The sequence below is a fragment of the Heteronotia binoei genome, chromosome 4 (assembly GCF_032191835.1).
Source record: "Heteronotia binoei isolate CCM8104 ecotype False Entrance Well chromosome 4, APGP_CSIRO_Hbin_v1, whole genome shotgun sequence".
In the NCBI taxonomy this organism is placed as follows: Eukaryota; Metazoa; Chordata; class Lepidosauria; order Squamata; family Gekkonidae; genus Heteronotia; species Heteronotia binoei.
This window is the reverse complement of record NC_083226.1, coordinates 30,494,308-30,511,771: the sequence shown is the minus strand read 5'-3', so window position 1 is coordinate 30,511,771 and position 17,464 is coordinate 30,494,308. Positions and strand designations below refer to the sequence as shown.

At 42.6% G+C, this 17,464-nt stretch overlaps 1 protein-coding gene across 4 annotated transcripts in view; it reads right to left on the bottom strand.

Moving 5' to 3' along the window:
- GAK (cyclin G associated kinase) overlaps window positions 1-17,464 on the bottom strand; it is a 101,088-nt gene that overhangs the window by 35,329 nt on the left and 48,295 nt on the right. For all 4 annotated transcript variants that reach the window (XM_060237053.1, XM_060237055.1, XM_060237056.1 and 1 more), the window contains exons 11-17: window positions 17,183-17,306; window positions 8,402-8,451; window positions 8,164-8,312; window positions 5,975-6,097; window positions 4,029-4,162; window positions 2,556-2,750; window positions 205-322 (exon numbers count right to left, since the gene is read on the bottom strand). In XM_060237053.1, the coding sequence (XP_060093036.1) occupies window positions 205-322; window positions 2,556-2,750; window positions 4,029-4,162; window positions 5,975-6,097; window positions 8,164-8,312; window positions 8,402-8,451; window positions 17,183-17,306 (893 nt within the window). The remainder of the gene's footprint in view (window positions 1-204; window positions 323-2,555; window positions 2,751-4,028; window positions 4,163-5,974; window positions 6,098-8,163; window positions 8,313-8,401; window positions 8,452-17,182; window positions 17,307-17,464) is intronic.

Genomic DNA, 17,464 nt, shown 5'->3' with positions numbered 1-17,464 from the left:
ACCAGAATTTTTTTTTTTGTCCGAAGTGTAAGATTTGGGACCAAAAGGCCAATTCTGCTGTACTTTCTGAATGTAGGGCAACTGCAGTAATTCTTGCCCAGCTACATGAGACTCAGCACACAGATTTTACTGCAAATGAGGCTTATTCCCACAAAACCACACCAAGTTCTTGAGACTCAAAAAGGATGCAGTCCATAGCATTACCTTGGCTTGGAGTCTGCCACCTAAAGTGGACCTGGCGTGATAGATGACAATGAGAACATCTCCTTGGACTGTTATGCCAAGTGGGATTACTGCTTTGCCTTCTTCAATTTTAAAATCCCTAAAAGGGGGGCAGGAGCAAGCAAGCATTGTGTAAGCATTCAGTAGGGTTTACAAACATCACGGCCATCTGTTGCAGTTGGCTCTCTCCAGCTCCCCCACCCACCACGCCAGTTTAGAAAATCCAGTGCTTTATCTTCTGATTGAAGGCAATACTGCTACTAAAAATAGAAAATGCATCCTCAAATAATTCTACCACGCAGCAATCTAGCTCAGAGTTTTACCTTAGGAAGACATGTTAAGGATTTTACAAACACAACATTTGCCTGCATAGCTATTATTAACTCAGCAATCAGCAGAAGTGAACCCACAGTTGCGATACAAAGGAATTCCAGGAAGTACTATAGCCTAGATCCAAAGAGGTCCGAGACTGGCCATGCCCAGAAGGATTCTTATCTTTCCACCACCCCCCCCCCTCCGGGTCAGTATTAACCATTACTCAAGTCCCACCAGTTATAAAGAAGATGGCCATATCACTTGAGGGGCTGGTTGAGAAATACAAACTCAAATGCTCCTCAGACAAACAGCTGTTCAAATCTTTGGAGCTTGGAACTGGAGATGTTCCCCCCCCCCCACCCCTCTGCAGTAGCTTCATGCATCTCAAGTGATATTTTGCAAAAAGGAAGGGTGATATATTGGGTTTGGGGATGCAGTGGATGAAAGGAATGGCTGCTGGAGAAACAGAAGCCTTAAGGCCTTTTTGTCTTCAGTTGTGTGAATATCTAAATTATTAAACTGTATCCCAGTGTGTACCCATTATTCATAGCTAGATGGACTGCATGGGCAGGACTTACTTATGTATAAACATGAAAATAAAAGTACCGATTCAACATATAGGGAGGTCTGTGGGCATACAAGACGAAAGCCTCAGGGCTCCACTGTGCATGTAGAAAAGCCAAGGTGATACTGTGATCTGACCTTTAGAAATATGTAATAGTGCTTAGCTTCTGATTCTGAGAATCAGACTGGTATACTGGAAAGACCTGGACCAGAAAGATCAGGGTTCAAGTCTCCCTTTGGCTGCGAAGCTTACTGAACTGATTGCCATCTCAACCTAACCTCGGTCACAAGATCACTGGAGATGGAAGTTGTCAGGGCTGTAACCAGCGGTGGAACACAGAGGGAAGCGCCTCCTTTTGGACTGGGGTGCCCCACCCTACACCCCCACTTCACTTCACATCATCTTAAGCCATGGCTTCTCCTTCGCTGCGACTCCCCTCCTCCTCCTTGCTCGCCAGCCCTCAAGAGGAGGTGGAGATGGAGGGGAAGGAAGTGTGGAAGGGAGGGACAGAGATCTTGAGCCATGCAGGTCAGCTGGCTGCCAGAGGGTGGCAGCTTGGCAGGCTATGGTGGGGCTGTACATCCATGCACCCAGCTTCTCTCTGCCCCTCATGATGCCGGAGGGGAAGCAGAAGCGTGCATGCACACACCTGGTCTGGAGGCATCTTGTGACCTGGGGATGTCTGGGAGGGGAACTCTAATTAAACTTAATTTAATTAGCATCCCCCCTCCCCCAGAAAAATTCCTGGATATGGCCCTGGAAGGTGTGTTATGCCGAGCTCCCTGGAAGAAGAGTAGGATATACAAAACACACACATGCATATATACTAACAAAACAAACATAGGCAATCTTTTCTCTGTGACTTGTTTCTGTGGAAGTGCTCTTTAGACTGAAACCCAAGGGTGTAGGTTTCTAGGAAAGAAGGTAGTATTCCGCCCAAAGGCAGCTTTCCTACAGTGGATAAAAGTTCTCTGTCCGAGTACAGGTGGATTTCTTTCCCACCCCATGATAACTTAGAACCATTCTTGTTATTCAGGTCTGTAGGAGAAGTTCAGACATTTTAGAAGGGCAACGAAAACAAAACCACAATACAAAACCACAATCCAGAAATTAAATTCATATAAATCTGTGCTTACTTCCAACACACTCAATCACCTTAAAGACTAACAATGACATTGTAGCTGGAGCTGCCCAAGGGCTATAGCTGCAGATCTTAAGGTGTTTTACTGGTAATTTTGTTAGATTGCTCTAGTTGTACTGTTTTCATAACACTGTCTTCCAATTGTGTGATCTACCTTGAGTCTCAACATGAAGGAGAAACATTATATTTGAAGATTTTAAAAGCCCCAATAACTGGTTAGTCTTTAAGGTGCCCAAGGACATTTATTTATTTTGGTCACTCTTGCAGCAAGAGGATTTCAAATTATGACCCACGTGGAATATTTCCACTTACTTCATTTTATCATATTCCTGCGAGGTAGTGGCTACTCTTTCATCTCCAACGTAGACTTCACAGAAGGGCCTGCAGCCATTGCGTTGCTTGTTGAAAAGAGGGACTGGAGTCATGACAATTGATTTTACAAGGATTGGTTTGCTGTGAGGAATTATGGGCTCTTCTGCCATCATGTCACACATGTATTCTATGTACCTGTGGGAGGGGAAAAAAACAATGCAGCAAGCACAGACAGCCTCAAGCTAAGGAATATTTACCAAACTAGCTGTGACTCAGCAGCATGTGCCATGGGAAGTCTTACAGAGCTTTGCATGTAAGACCACAGGAATTTATCTTCTTCTCTATCGCATCCACTTATATTAGACATGTTTTATGTATTTTTGATACCTAAAAAAAAATCAGCACACTCTTCTAATTTATAATAGCTTCTTTGGAGATTTTTATTCACCACAAGCAAGTGATGTTTAAGAATGTCTTAACGAAGTTTATATACAAAAGACCAATTACTGAATTTGAGAACAATTGGAGAGCTTTTTATACCTATTATAGACAAAACTGTAAGAGGAGACATATCATTTAGGGATTTAAACTGATTAATTTAAAAAATCAAATATAATTATTGCAATTATTTTTTCACAGCTACATATCTAATTAGTGATTAAATAAACTTAATTTTTATATGGAACATAGTCTTTTTTTTACCATAAATTGTTAATGCTGTTACTTTAAAACTATGTGCGCAGAGAATTTCTTTTCTCCCCCCTTGCCCATCTATTTCTCATCAGTCACAGCCTTATAGAAAGGAAATAATGGAAATAGCAGCATAGGCTGCTTGCATTGTTATAGCGATTTATTATGATTTTTCATGTTTCATATTTTCATATTAATGATCTGTACTTAATGTGTTTTCCACCCCTTCTCCAACTTTTTATTCTGTATTCTTTAAATACTAAAAATATAAATAAATAGAAACGAATGTCTCAACTGACATTTTTCCCGAGTCAAGCATTTACTATGGAACTGGTGGGTTTTGTCAGTTCTCTGAGGATATTAAACCTTCACATGTGACAAGAAGCAGCAGCAGAGCAGCTGGCTCCCATCTCTCTGGTACTCTTTCCTGTCTGTCACACGTTTGGCTCCACACTTGTGCAGAGGGCTATGCAAAAGGAACCCAACGAGGGTAGGTCTCACCCAACAAGGACAGGCTCCACCAGGGAGGTCAGGTCCCAGTTGCATAGTCACTGAACACTGGAACAGCAGCTGGGGTTAGGAGGCTGCAGGCAATGCAATATTAATCCCCTGCCCACATGGAACTGGAACACTCTCATGTAGGGGTATGTACTGGCACACTGCAGTGCTCGGATGTTGGGCTGACTTGCAAAGTGGAATATCTTTTCCACAAAGTACATTCTTGCAAAAAAAAAAAAAGGACCTCTGTTCAAGCAACAACACATGTTTCTGTAAATCCCACACCTTTTATGTGATGGCCAAATGCCTGGCGGACAGCGTTTCATGCTGAACATGTAAACAGCAGCTTCGGCAGTGGTGAAGAGACGACAGAAGCATAAAAAAGAACAGACGACGACTGCTGACGCTGCTCTCCCGTCCTACAAAGGTAGAACAAATGGAAAGATCAGGCAGAATCCAGTCAACAGTTACTAGTTGTACAAGCTAGCTTTCTCCAGAGAAGTGCAATGAAGTGTTTCTTTATGCCATCAAGACTACAATATCCAGATCAGAAATGGACAAATAGCATCCACGGTCCCGCTACTGGATCAATGGCTATAATAAATATGTTCCCATTTATGGTATGGAGAGAGGCCCTCCACCCAAGAATTCATCCAAAAATTTCAATTGTTGTGACAGCTCTCTGTCCATGTACAGCAGCTCTGCAGAAAGGTGGGGGGAGGCTGAAGAAAGGAGCCAACTGGCTCCCAGCACAGAGTGCTCGAGCTCTTGGTCATGCTAACAAGGCTGTCTGAACCAGGAAAATGGCTGACTACTTCACTCCCTGCTGCCAGGTCACATCCAAAAGGGAGAGAGACTGCTCATAGACAAATAGCTCAAATGTAACAGGGCAAGGCTGGTAAGTCCATTTCTTCCCATATGGAATTCAAAAACTGGCACCTGCAGCCTCAAAAACTTTAAGCCTCTCCCTATAGGAAGGTGCTCCAACCCTGGATTATTTTGGCTGCCCTTTCTGCAACTTCTACAGCTCAACCATATCTTTTTCTGGAATGGTATCAAATGCTGCTGCAGCTATAAATTCTTATGAAAATATTATGTTGGCTATCCTGTCTTTCAGTTTCTTTCTCAGCCCACCTTTTCCACAGTTACTGGGTACCAAGGTTTATTGAACAAGTGATCACAAAGCCAAGTTTACTGCTAATTCACTTTCCATTAGGGTATAAGGGACTGAGACTTCTTGCCCTGGTCTCCGACATGTACACTGAATCTCATAAAACATTTTGAGGCCCACATATCACTTCGGAGCAATCCCTCTTCACTTCAGTCAAACTGTTCTGGTGCGACACTCAAACGTGACTACCTCACCTCAGACTCTGTTTATGAATAAACTGAATAGTGTAGGTCCTAGTACAGCTCCTTACGGATCCATCCCACTGCTGATTTCCCGCCACTGTGAAAACTATCCTTTCATTTCAGCATTCTGCTTCGTATTCTTCAACCAGCCCATAAGATGCTTTACCTGATGGATTGTGCCAATTAGAGTGTGTCCATCTGCACAATGTATATTCCCTACCCTCCAAGTGCAGGCCAAAATGCTGCGTTTCAGGGGCCATTTCAGGCTGCATCAGGAGAGGGGAGGCAAAAGTCATGTTCCATGATAGCAGTGGACCCAACCCTTTAGCTGCTAAGTCTACTCAGAACACTGCCTGATAAGATTCTGTCAAAAGATTCTTGAAGTCCTCATGTATAACTTTCTAGTCAATCACCCTTATCCATATGTTTGTAGACACTCAAAAGACTACTGGTGAGGCAGCACTTCCTATTGCAAGGAGCTGATTCTTCCTTTGTTGCCTCTTGCACAGCAAAGACTCATTTGTGGCAGCATTGTGTCATAAACGTTCGAGACAGTCCTTGGACAATTCTGACACAGAAAGTGCAAAAGCCAACTCATGCATTCCGTGTGTTGCTGTTCCATGAAGGCTTTTAAGAAGAAAGCCCGGCAGAAAGTTCAGTGGTGGATCAATCACTGTAGCTCCCCCGCTTCCAAGCCTATCTAATGCCCTTAAAAATTTTCAAATCTGTACCTTGTTATATCAAGTACTATGATACTGATCTGATCTTAGCCGTTCATGAAGGATTTTCACTGTCAATTTATTTATTTATTTTGCATAGCAAATCCTGCAAACCTTGCTCTGTTGACATTGAGCCCTTCAAATCCAAACCCCACTTACAAGGCAATGCACAATGCAAACGTTCTTCGGATCTTGCTTCAGCCATATATGCATGTTCTTACAAATGCTGTAAAGGTTTTGGAGGTTTGGTGCACGTCTTGCTGGCCAGCCACATTCAGAGACCTGTTTTAGGGACACAGAATCAGGAGGTGAAGTGGACATTAAAAGTCTATCATTACACAGCTCAACAGGCTGGACAGCAGAGGTTCTTTTGAGCGCAATCATAGCCTGCAATGCAGTCCCTTCAGGACATCCAACATGATGACTCACTCGGCCTTTGCAAGCTATCTGGCACATCTCTGTGCGCCATGATTTTATAGGAACACAGAACCTGCATAAAAAGATCGCTATGACAGAGCCATTGTTTTTAATCCCACTGTAGGAGCTCTAAGTGGCATACTGAAGGCAAGTGTTCTGTAACTGAGCTGCCAGCACAGATTACTCCAAGTTGCCACCCACTTTCCTCTGTAGATGGTTTTGAGAGCAGGAGGCCCATCAGATACCCAGGTCCTAGCCAAGGACATTCTAGGCTAAAACCAGCACCTAGAATTACACCTGGAAACAAAATAACCCAGTGAGTTCCTGAAGAGTTAGTGAGAGGCGCGCTATTCTATTTACTCTGGCTAGCAGCCTAACTGAAGTTCTCTGATAATCTTCAAAAGCAATCTGGAGCAAACATGACTTTGCTGCCACATAACATACAAGAGTGCCTTCATGGGCCACATGCTGACCCTCTGATTTGTAGCATATATCTGCACAAGGAGCAGCATCCAACAAAGGACGGGATGTAGCACAGAAAAGCGCAAGATCCTGCACAAACCCAAGAGCCATTGCACAAGGCATTGTCCACTATTCTTTAAGGCCTAACAGGTGAAAATTATGAAAGCAAACTTCAAAGGACATACGATTTTGCAGGGTGTTGGCATTTCTGGGGTTTCCTATTCCTTTAAAAAACAGCCAGAGGCAGACAGTCGGACTATGTCTACAGGCATTATTTTTAAAATCAAAGGCCCTCAATAACGTTTTGCATATTTATATTACATATTTGGGTATTTATATATTTAGCTGGACGATGACCTGCCATCTGGTTTTCAAGAAAGAAGTTCCAGAATGATCAATGGTGATTCTAGTCCACAAGCAGCAATGCTAACCATGCTGAATTCTTATGCATTTCTAGGCGTTATGTAATTATACGTAGATTATACTGTTTCCATGAATCACTTTAATTGTTCTTTCAAATCTGAGGCTTCTTGAAATGGGAACCACACCCTTTAAGATTTTCTGAAAGAGGTTGACATCCCTGCTATACAGGGGCAATATGCAGAAATATTCTAGGTTTAGCAAATTTGCACTCTGCCTTTCCTCCAAGGAACTTAAATTGACCACGTATTATCCTTACAAGCAAAGTTTTAGGCTTGGAGATTTCTGTCTTCTTCAAAAATACCCAGAAATTAGCAAGGCGACCTGGACTCCCCAGTCCAATTCAATACAAAAATCCAGATAGTGCCTACCAACCAGAAAGGATATTAGAATAAAATGGCATAACTTATAATCACTGCCCACTTAAGCATTCCAAAAACTAAAGAGAGTTCTTCCGCGAGATAAAAAGAACCCCACTGGATCGTGTGAAGGTCCATGTATCTGGTTTCCTACAGCAGCCAAACAGAGCTTCTGGGAAGCTCCCAAGAAAGACCTGAATGTAACAGCCCTCTCTTCAACATTGTTTCTAGCATCTGGTATTTGCTCTGGATGTTTCATTTAGCTATCATGGCTTGTAGCCAGTGGTAGACCTATTACCTTGTCTATATCTTATTAAAAATCTTCACAACACCTTGAGACCATTAATTTAAAAAAAAAACAGATTGGGTATTCATTCATATTGGCTATCTAATCGGCAAAATCAAGAACAGGGATCAGTGTAGCAAAGGCCAAGGAAAATTAGAGAAGACCTGAGTACCATCTGCAGCTAATAAAGTCAAGGAGAGAAGTCCCTAGATGGACACTAAGCTGCCAAGCAGAAAAAGTTAGATAACACAACTACTGCTGTTACGTTTTGATATCTTGGTCACTCTATTACTCTTTCACAGTGGTAGAAAGAAATAAAGAAAAATGCAGCAGAGCTACAAGTTACTGCTGAGAAACATGGCAACAGTGAAAAAGCCATGGTGAAACAATATTGGCATACAAACCCTATTGTGAAATCTTGAGGGTCTGTACGTTCTTGGAGACAGATTGTAAACAGCATAGCGCCCAGGATGTTTCGAGTCCAAGAATAACCGCACATCTTCTATGTTGTTTTTTATAGCAGATTCAACACCCTCAGCAGGAAAGGACATTACTGGAGGCAAGAAAGGAGGGGGGAGTCAGCACTCAACTCCTCAATGTCATAACAGGTGCACAGCTTAATAAATGGTTTTCTTGTCATACCAGCAATCCGTGAAGTGATGTACGATATATCCAGATCTCCCTTTGCGTAGCTAAAAGTTAAAAGACAAGAACTTGCATTAAAAGTGTCACATCTGAATTTGTTCACATGCAAAACACAGAAACAGAAATTTCTATCTGGGAAGGACCTCAAGATCTAATAATCAGTTGCCCTTGAAGGAGTAATACCCGCTAAAGCATCCCAGAAAGCCTCACTCTTCCTCAAATATTTGAACTGTGCAAGTTACCAGATGTACCTGGAACAGCACAGCAGGTTACCATGTTGGTTACAAGTTTCCCATTTGCTGTGCTCTCTGACCAGAGTGCAATGGTTACAGAACAAGGATGACAAATGTCATATAAAGGGGGGCACTGCAAGTAGGAATTCACGAGCATAGGAGTGAAGTTATTCTGCTGGCTACTGATGCTGCAGCACTAGCTGTAGTTTAAGCCACACAAACTGAAGAGGCTACCTGGACTCAGCAAAGTGTGGCAGGTGCATCTTACTCTTGTTCCACAATACTAAAAAAAGCTCAATGGAACAGCACAATGATAAAAGGTTATGGTCTCCATCTCCCAGGGCAACAGTAAAAAGCCAATGGGCTGCTTTGTGAAGGTAACTGTTGTCACCATGGGCCTCCACCAGCACCGCTCCCAAACTACCCCACATGGAGAGCCTTTCTGAACTTCACAGTCAGAGAATATTGTGTCAGTGCTACTGACCCAAGGATAGGCAGATCAATACTGGGGTCAGATTCTAGTACCAACACGAGGTTAACAAACTCTTCCTCACCCACCAGTGCCAGGATCATCCCAGGCTGCCCTGCTCAGTTAGGATCTGGCAGCTGTATGCATGGCTGTAGATACTCTGCCACCCCCCAAAAGAATTATGCAAATGAAGCCAATCTGTCTTGTCTTTCTTCTTTTGCAGACCTATTCTGCAGGGTTTTTTTCCTTTGGCGTATCTAGTTCTGCTTTCGGAATTCCCATGGAATAGCCAGAAGCTAAATAAACCACTGGAGCTGCCACCCAACTTGACAATTTTGCTAGCTTCTGAGATTCCACCAGGCCTTACTCGCAGGCTTTCACAACATAAAGGGCTAGAAAGTTTGCTTTTTTTGAACACCAGTTATAGCCTCCCACAAAATTATAACAAGAGCACAACCCCGGTTATTACTCCAGAAGGGCATGACTGGAAGGCCCACTTACTGGTACAGTTAAATCTGTGCTGTTTCACAAAACAGCAAGCATTGTACATTTGGAGATGATCTCTATAAGGTGGAAAGTTGGTTATTGGTTTTTTCACACACACAAGCAACCTTCCCCAAAATGAACTCCGTTAAACAGCAGTGAGCAAAAGAAATTTTAGGAAGCAGAAGTCTACAAGAGGCTAGTGAGTGTATCAGTCTCAGGCAAGTTACTAGAAATGAGGAGTTACACAGAAACAGGTTAATCAAGGTCAGCATCACATACTGCCAGTATCTGCCCTCCTTAACTGAGATGAATGTGTTTACGATTGGAAAGGCTGGCTTAGCATTGCTTTTAATGAAGCACTGCAGAGGCAGGGAACTGTAAAATACGGACTGCAATCCATCCCTTTCCTCTATTCTTTCTCAATCCTAGAAGAGCAATTCAAAAGAGAGATGACTTCCCCTCAGGCAGAAGAAAAAGAAAAAAAAAGAATTTCTGGATGTGGGAATCAACTGAAAGCAATCCTAAAGCATATAAACGCATATCACGTTTCCCTTGCATTGAGTACAATACCAGTTTTCTTTCTTTTTAAACAGAAAACAAGTCATAACCAGATGTTTGGCCACATCATCAATTAAATGGAGGATTGCAAAGTCCTCTGTGGCCACTGGTGGGGTATGGGAGAGGGTAGGGTTGCCAGATCCAAGTTGGGAAACGCCTGGAGATTGGGGGGGGGGGAGACTGGGGAAGACAGGAATCTCAGTGGGGTACAATGCCACAGAAGCCCCCCCCCCTCCAAAGCATCTATATTTCCTAGGGGGACTGATCTCTGTAGTCTGGAGATGATCTATAACCCCAGGAGATCCCCAGGCTGCACCTGGAGGCTGACATCCCTACTGAAATCCTACTACGGGATGAAGTTAATTTCAACAGGTGAAAATTTTGCAAGCAAGAGTTCTAGTCAAGCCCTCTGCCTGATATGTATAGATCCGGTGCTTGGATACAATGCCTTGAAACAGAATCCTGGAGAACAGCAATTCATTCTATATTCGTTTCATATGAAATACTGTAGCTTTGAAAGTTAACAAAGGCTAGCACCGATTAAAGGGTGGCTTGTTCCATGAAGGGGAATGAGACGAGAAGGCAGAATGGAGACTGTGGAGGGAAGATGACAGCCTGGTATGCACCCTGATAAGAAACTGCAAACAGGAAACAAGCACAGCCGCCAAAAAGGAGGCAGTGTATTCCCCCCTGCTAAGCTAGTTTCCCATTTGGATGGAGTTTTAAATCTGTGATTTAACATTCAAAGCTGCACTCTACCAGCTTCCACTTGAAACAGCGTGCTGCCACTTCACTCAACCAGACTTTCTCCTAAAACTTCTGCTTGCACCGGAACACTTAAGAAATATGTCTGTGGTGGCCACAGATTACAGTTGGTTGCTGATGCCAAAAAAATTATGAGGAAAATCTGAGCTTAATTTTTATGATCTAAGCATATTGTGTAGCTACTGCAAAAAAAATACCTGTCGGGGTCATGTTCCATACCTGTCTCCCTCTCCCTAAATTTGTTTGTCTGCATCTGCTGACAAACTTCCCCTCAAATTTCTCCAAGGCAAAATGCAGGCCTATTAACCAATTCTAATGACCAAGCTTACCCTGGCTCGATCCATCTCCTTCTAAACCAGCATGGTCATCTATCATCCTAGCAATAAGTAGGGTTGCCAGGTCTTCCTTGGAGACCAGTTGGGGGATGGGGGATAGGTTTCCAGATCCAGGTTGGGAAACTCCTGGAGGTTTGGGGAGTGGAGTCCGGGGAGCACAGAGACTGCAGTAGGATACGATCAAAGAGTCCACCCTCCAAAGCATCCATTTTCTCCAAGGAACTGATCTCTGTAGTCTGCAGATGAGCTGTAATTCTGGGGGATCCCCATGAACCACCTGGAAGCTGACATACTTAACAAAAGGTAAGGGAATTTTAATCACACAACAGCTGCCATGATGTGGTAAAATTGCCCAGACAGACTGTCATGAACTAGCGAGTGATAAGATGCATACTATCAGTTTGCCTACATAAACAATGACCTTGGGATAAATTAAACATGAAATCTGGAGACTGCCATCAATTGAACTGCTTGATGCAGCATTGAGACAATATTTTGCAACTCAAGATGACCCTGCCTTAAAAATGCTTAAGCAAATAAGCGCTCTAGATGGGAACAAGCTCTAATCGTGCAGCTTCCTGCAGTACTAATTTCAGCAACCCTGACCTGATTGGGCCAGGCTAGCCTTATCTCATGAGACCTTGGAAGCTAAGTAAGGTTGGCCCCGGGATGACCACCAAGGAAGTCCAGTGTTGCTACATAGAGGCAGGCTATGGCAAAACCAAAACCTATGATGTCACCATAAGTTATCAGTGACTTGATGACACTTTCCACTACCAATTTCAGCAAGTAACTTGCATCATGAAGGACTGTTATGGCATTGGATTCCTAAAGATACAGTCAGCCTCTCATTTAACAGCAGAACATTGGGGAGGGACGGTGGCTCATTGGTAGAGCATCTGCTTGGGAAGCAGAAGGTCCCAGGTTCAATCCCTGGCATCTCCAAAAAAGGGTCCAGGCAAATACGTGTGAAAAACCTCAGCTGGAGACCCTGGAGAGCCGCTGCCAGTCTGAGAAGACAATACTGACTTTGATGGACCAAAGGTCTGATTCAGTATAAGGCAGCTTCATATGTTCATATGACCTGGCCAGGTCAGAAGTATGGCCAGGCCAACACCATTTCCTCTCTTATTAAGGCTACCTGAGGAACAATGCTTGCCAGGCCAGCTGCTTCTGACTTGACCCAATGAGAACTGAGCACTACACAGAAGCTAGTTGAGGCCCCTAGAAGACGACACTTGTAGCCAGGAAGACTCCAGATACCAAAGCACAAGTATAAGGCCAAAATATTACATGGGTTTTGATGGAAGAAGAAAGGACTCTCAGATTATTTTCTTAAGAAATTGAGGAAGTTCTTGGAAAGAGGACTTGATATCACAACTTCTGATGGCAGGAATAGGCAATTTAATGTGGAATATGAACAGCACTGTCTGAGTATGTGTGTGAAGGAGCCCCAATTTATACTGGCACATTAGTATGTAGAAAATACTGCAGAAAGTGAGGGATTACAGTTTCAAAATGCTGAGCAACTAGTACGTTAGTGTGCAGAGCTTCTGACTTTTGTCCAAAAATCCACTTGGCATTTCCTCAATCCCTAGCAATTATATTGAAAGAGAAGCTCTCTTGAGTAATGAGATCTTCAAGGACTACAAATGATGTATTTCCCCAACAGTTTGCTCCTCAAGGAGGAGAAGGGAGAGTGGGAGAAGATACCAAAAAAATTAATTGCAAAAGATTAACAATTTAGCACATTAATTAAAAAGCAGAAGCTCTGAAATTATACAACCATGAAGACAGCCAAATTACGGCTTCCTGTTCAAGTGCAATGGAATAAAGCAGCTCTTGGGCCATTATACTGGCATAAGTCCAACACCCATGGGCTAACCCAGTGAAAAGTTGCAACAAATCACTCCTTATATGTTTAATATTAGCAAGTAAGGTCAAAGCAAGCGTTAACATGCAACAAACAACATACACTAAATTTAAGCATATTTACCTTGGACTGCTAAGGAACGGAAGTATGTAACGATGAAAGATGAAGAGGGGAAAAGGGGGGGCAACGAAATGAGCATAATGTGCAAAATCAAGATGCAAAACACCCCGTAATAAACAAAAATTACACAGCCACCCTCAAAAAAGCAGGAACCAGACAGAAGACATCTCTAAAGCACAGCTTGGCATTAAATGTCTTAGGCACTACCAAGCTAGGCAAAAGAACATGATGAATAATGCACTTAAAACAATAGCAGCTCTTGCCATTTCTTTCTTTTTCTTTTTTTTGCTTTGTGTTACTTTCTAAAGCAAAGGATGGGGCTATATAAATAAAATGAAACAGCAACTTAAAATTTGAATTCCAGGTGTTAACTGATTCTTTCTGCAATGGAGAAAGCAAGCAGCTTCAACAGTGACAGCTATACAGAAACCTCATCGATAGGCAGAGGGTGATGGTCTAATTTTAGTCTAATTACCATAAGTTGTATAAATGTAGCTGATGCCACATAGAGGTTCATTAGATGTCCTGCACTTCTGTGATCTGCGTCAGTTCCAGAGGAATATGGGAACACTTTAGCTTTAAAGCAGACATTTACATGGAAGCTCCGCCAATTTCAGCACAACTTGTTTCTAAATGAGTACGCTGGCTATAACTGGAAATACTCACAATGTTTTGGAACTCATCCCAATTCAATAATTTGGAAATTGCCATTTCAAGATTTCATAGATCCTCCAGCCACAGTACCTTCTGTTACTTCAAGCACTTCAAATCACATGGACAGGATTCTGAACAGCTATCTTTGGTGATCCCTGTAGGACTATTAAAATTAGCTTTCCCTTTGAACACCAAGCCCCCGTATAATAGCACAAAATGTTTTTGAAACTCTCTTCAGCTGCTGCTAGAGAAGCAAAAGTCCAAAGGTCTCCTGGGTCATGTGATAAACGGCCACACAGTTCTTTGGAATCAGGCCACAGTTGGAGGTAACAGAAGGTATAAGGGCTAAAAGGTATCTGGGTAGGTGTTTATTTGTGCGAACAACCTAACGTAACTCTTCGGTGAATAATAAAAGGGCCATAAAGTGTAAACTGGTTGCAGTTATAACACAAGAGCCCCTAAAACTTAGCAGTTACCACAGTAGTCACTTTCATTGTAATATTTAACTTTCACTGTAGAATGTTCTGTGCAAACCAAAGTGGAACATTTTATACAGAATCCCCTTGGATTTCCCACACAGAACTGAGAATTTCAGCACAGAGGGTACTGGATTCTCAGAAAAGAAAGCTTCAAAAAGTATTATCAAGAGAGACAAAATATTTGCTTCAGATTTCGGGACCATATTACTGGGACTGAAAGTCTGAGGTACTTTAATTCCTAGGTTTTTCCCAAGACCAAAGCAAAGGTATCTGAATAAGGCACTCTTTTAAATCAGAAACAGTTGAATTTTCCCCATCACCAACAACTCTTCTCTGTACCAGTTTATCCACATGAGGGCCAAAAACCATGTGGCCTTGAATGGTCTTTAGTGAAAGGAAATCAAACCACATCAAAAAGTTCACCTTCCCCAGGACAGGCCCCGCCTGAAAGAAACGGTGCCAGTCCATCCCAGTGGACTTTCTCTTTGACAGAAGACAGCAGCTAACATTCAAGCACTGAACTTCTACAAAGAAGATGGAGGGCCAGCTACACCTGGCCAAGATGGTCCTTGCCTCTTCTAACAGAACTGCAGCAGGGAAGCAGCTTTACAGTTGGTTTCCTTTTGTGTGATGTCATAGTGACTCCAGAGCAATGAGCCTGAAACTCTCCACAAATCAAGTTTATTTACTTGCTAGCCACAAGGCTCTTGCACTGACAACAGCCTTTCCTCCCTATGGTTCTCTCCAAGAAGCTAGGCTATACGGCAGGAGAAAGGAGCCTCTTCTGCCAACACTGGTACATCCAGTTCCTTTCACCTCTAAAATCAGAGGTCAGCACAGTTTTAGAGGAGTTGCAGTCTCCATGTAATTAAGATGCCAGTCCCTGCCCCTTGTCTCCCCAATGCAATTTACAACTGCAGCACTTTCTCTAATGTAACCAGATGGCTACTATTTGTTTGAATGGGAAATGTAAAAACCTAGCCAGTAAAACTCCTACCATGCCCTGAACACTGGTAACCCCTGGGTCTAGGATGAAGGAAGGGTTTGCAAACACATGCACAAACACTGCTGTGCTTCAAAACATAGCCAATTTGTTGATTTTTCAACACATAGAAGTTCTATTGGGGAGGGGGGGGAAACAATGAAAAAAATGTGCCAAGGAAACAGGTATGATTGCCTTTCTCCCATTCCTTTCACTTCTGCACCTGCAATGGAAATCCAAGATGTATCCCCCCCACGCTATTTCACTGAGTATAAGTCCAGTCAAGTGCATCATCATGCAGTTCCCAGGACACATATTTTACAAATATGTGAGAACCTAATGATTCCATTGTAATTTTGAGTTATGCCTTACATATTTGTGAAATCACGTTCCATTAAACAGCTGTTACTGAGGAAGAGGTGTTTTGAAACACCAAGAAATATACCCAGAAAGAGCGTTTTCAGCTGCTGCTACCTTTGGAATGTCCTCAGACATATACTACAGAGGTCCTTTGGACACTGCCAATTGTAGGAGGAATTCCCCATTTATTTTGTTATACCTTTATTCATATTTGTGGTCTTTCTCACATTGCATTAACGGAGACCTTATTGTGATACATTAGTGTCTGGTATTGTTACTACCGATCCATTTATTGTATTGTATACCTGAATTTATGAAATAATTTATTTATAAACATTAAAAAGAGCATTTGCATTGTTGATGGTTAACCTGTGTGTTTTTTGCTTTTGTTTTTACATACTTTACAAAGGCAAGGCCACTGTAACATAAAATAGAAGCAGCAGTCCATTGGACCCCTCTGTCAACAGCACAGCTGAACAAGAGAGTCCCATTGTAATTTTGGAGGAAGGCAGGGAGGTGAAATCCTAGCACTGACAGCTAATATAAAATAACACCACAGAGGAATTTACTCGCATCACATTCAGCAATGACATGGGAAGGTGGCAATAAGTGGGGGCTTTTTTGTCAGAGGCTTCTAAGCTGGATCCAAGACTACAGCAGACAGACCTACAATACCTTGTGTTTAAGTACATTTGATACTTCTGCTCTGAAATGTTCTATGGTTCTAAATCCTCTGATTGCAATTTTTGATTGGGGAACTACTTCCACATTCACGCTTATACCAAAGCCCAGCTTTTAAACTCTGCGTTTAAGTACTTGCTGAAACTGAAAGCAACAGGAGGCTATTCCTGCTCTCCCCTCTTCTCCTTTGTACTTCTTACCTATCTAGGTCACAAACACAGTTTTTGACGCTTTCCCCAACTCCACCAGGGAGGGGCAGCCACTGATATGAAATGGAAGCAGGGAAACACATGAATCAAACTGAACAATACAAATGCAGGGGTGGAATGCTTTCAAACGAACATGCAGCTGTCATTTTCGGTGGCAGCCATGTGCTTATGAGAGCCACCTTTGCCTGGAGCTTGTATAGTTGTAGAAGTGTGATGCTTGGTATACAAAGCAGCAACTTCCCTAACATTTAACATTTCTGGTCCACCCCAATTCAAACACTATTTTTTCTAAAAAAAGAATGGCCTTTCTATTTACATGCATACAAGGCTGTTCACAGTGGTGGTGCTCCCACTGGGAAGTCTCTACAAGATCTAACCTGAGAGAAAAAAGAACAACCAGAGCAAGGGTCCACTGATGGAAGACATAAGGGAAAACACATTCCAATCCTTTCGCAAAGATCGGAGTGCATAACCACTTGAAAACACACACACAAATTAAGCACCATCTTAGGAAATGTAGAAAGGCAGGCTGAAATTTGCATTCCCTTGATCAATACAGTTGCTTCTTACTTACTTGGCCACAGACTGGATAACTTTTGAAGACGTGTCTTTGATATTTGTGAAAAATCTCTCTGTTCCGCCTCTCAGTATATCAAAGAACCCGCTGTACGTCTGATCACACTCTGCGACCGTCAGACCTTAGGCCAGAAACACAGACTTGAAATGCAAGAGCGCTTCATCAATACTAACCTTTCTCTGTTTGAAGCTACCACTCAGTTACTAACACAAAAATCTATTCCACTTCATTAGTTTCGATGTTAAAATAATTTGTTGATGAGCAGAGCCTGTTACTGAG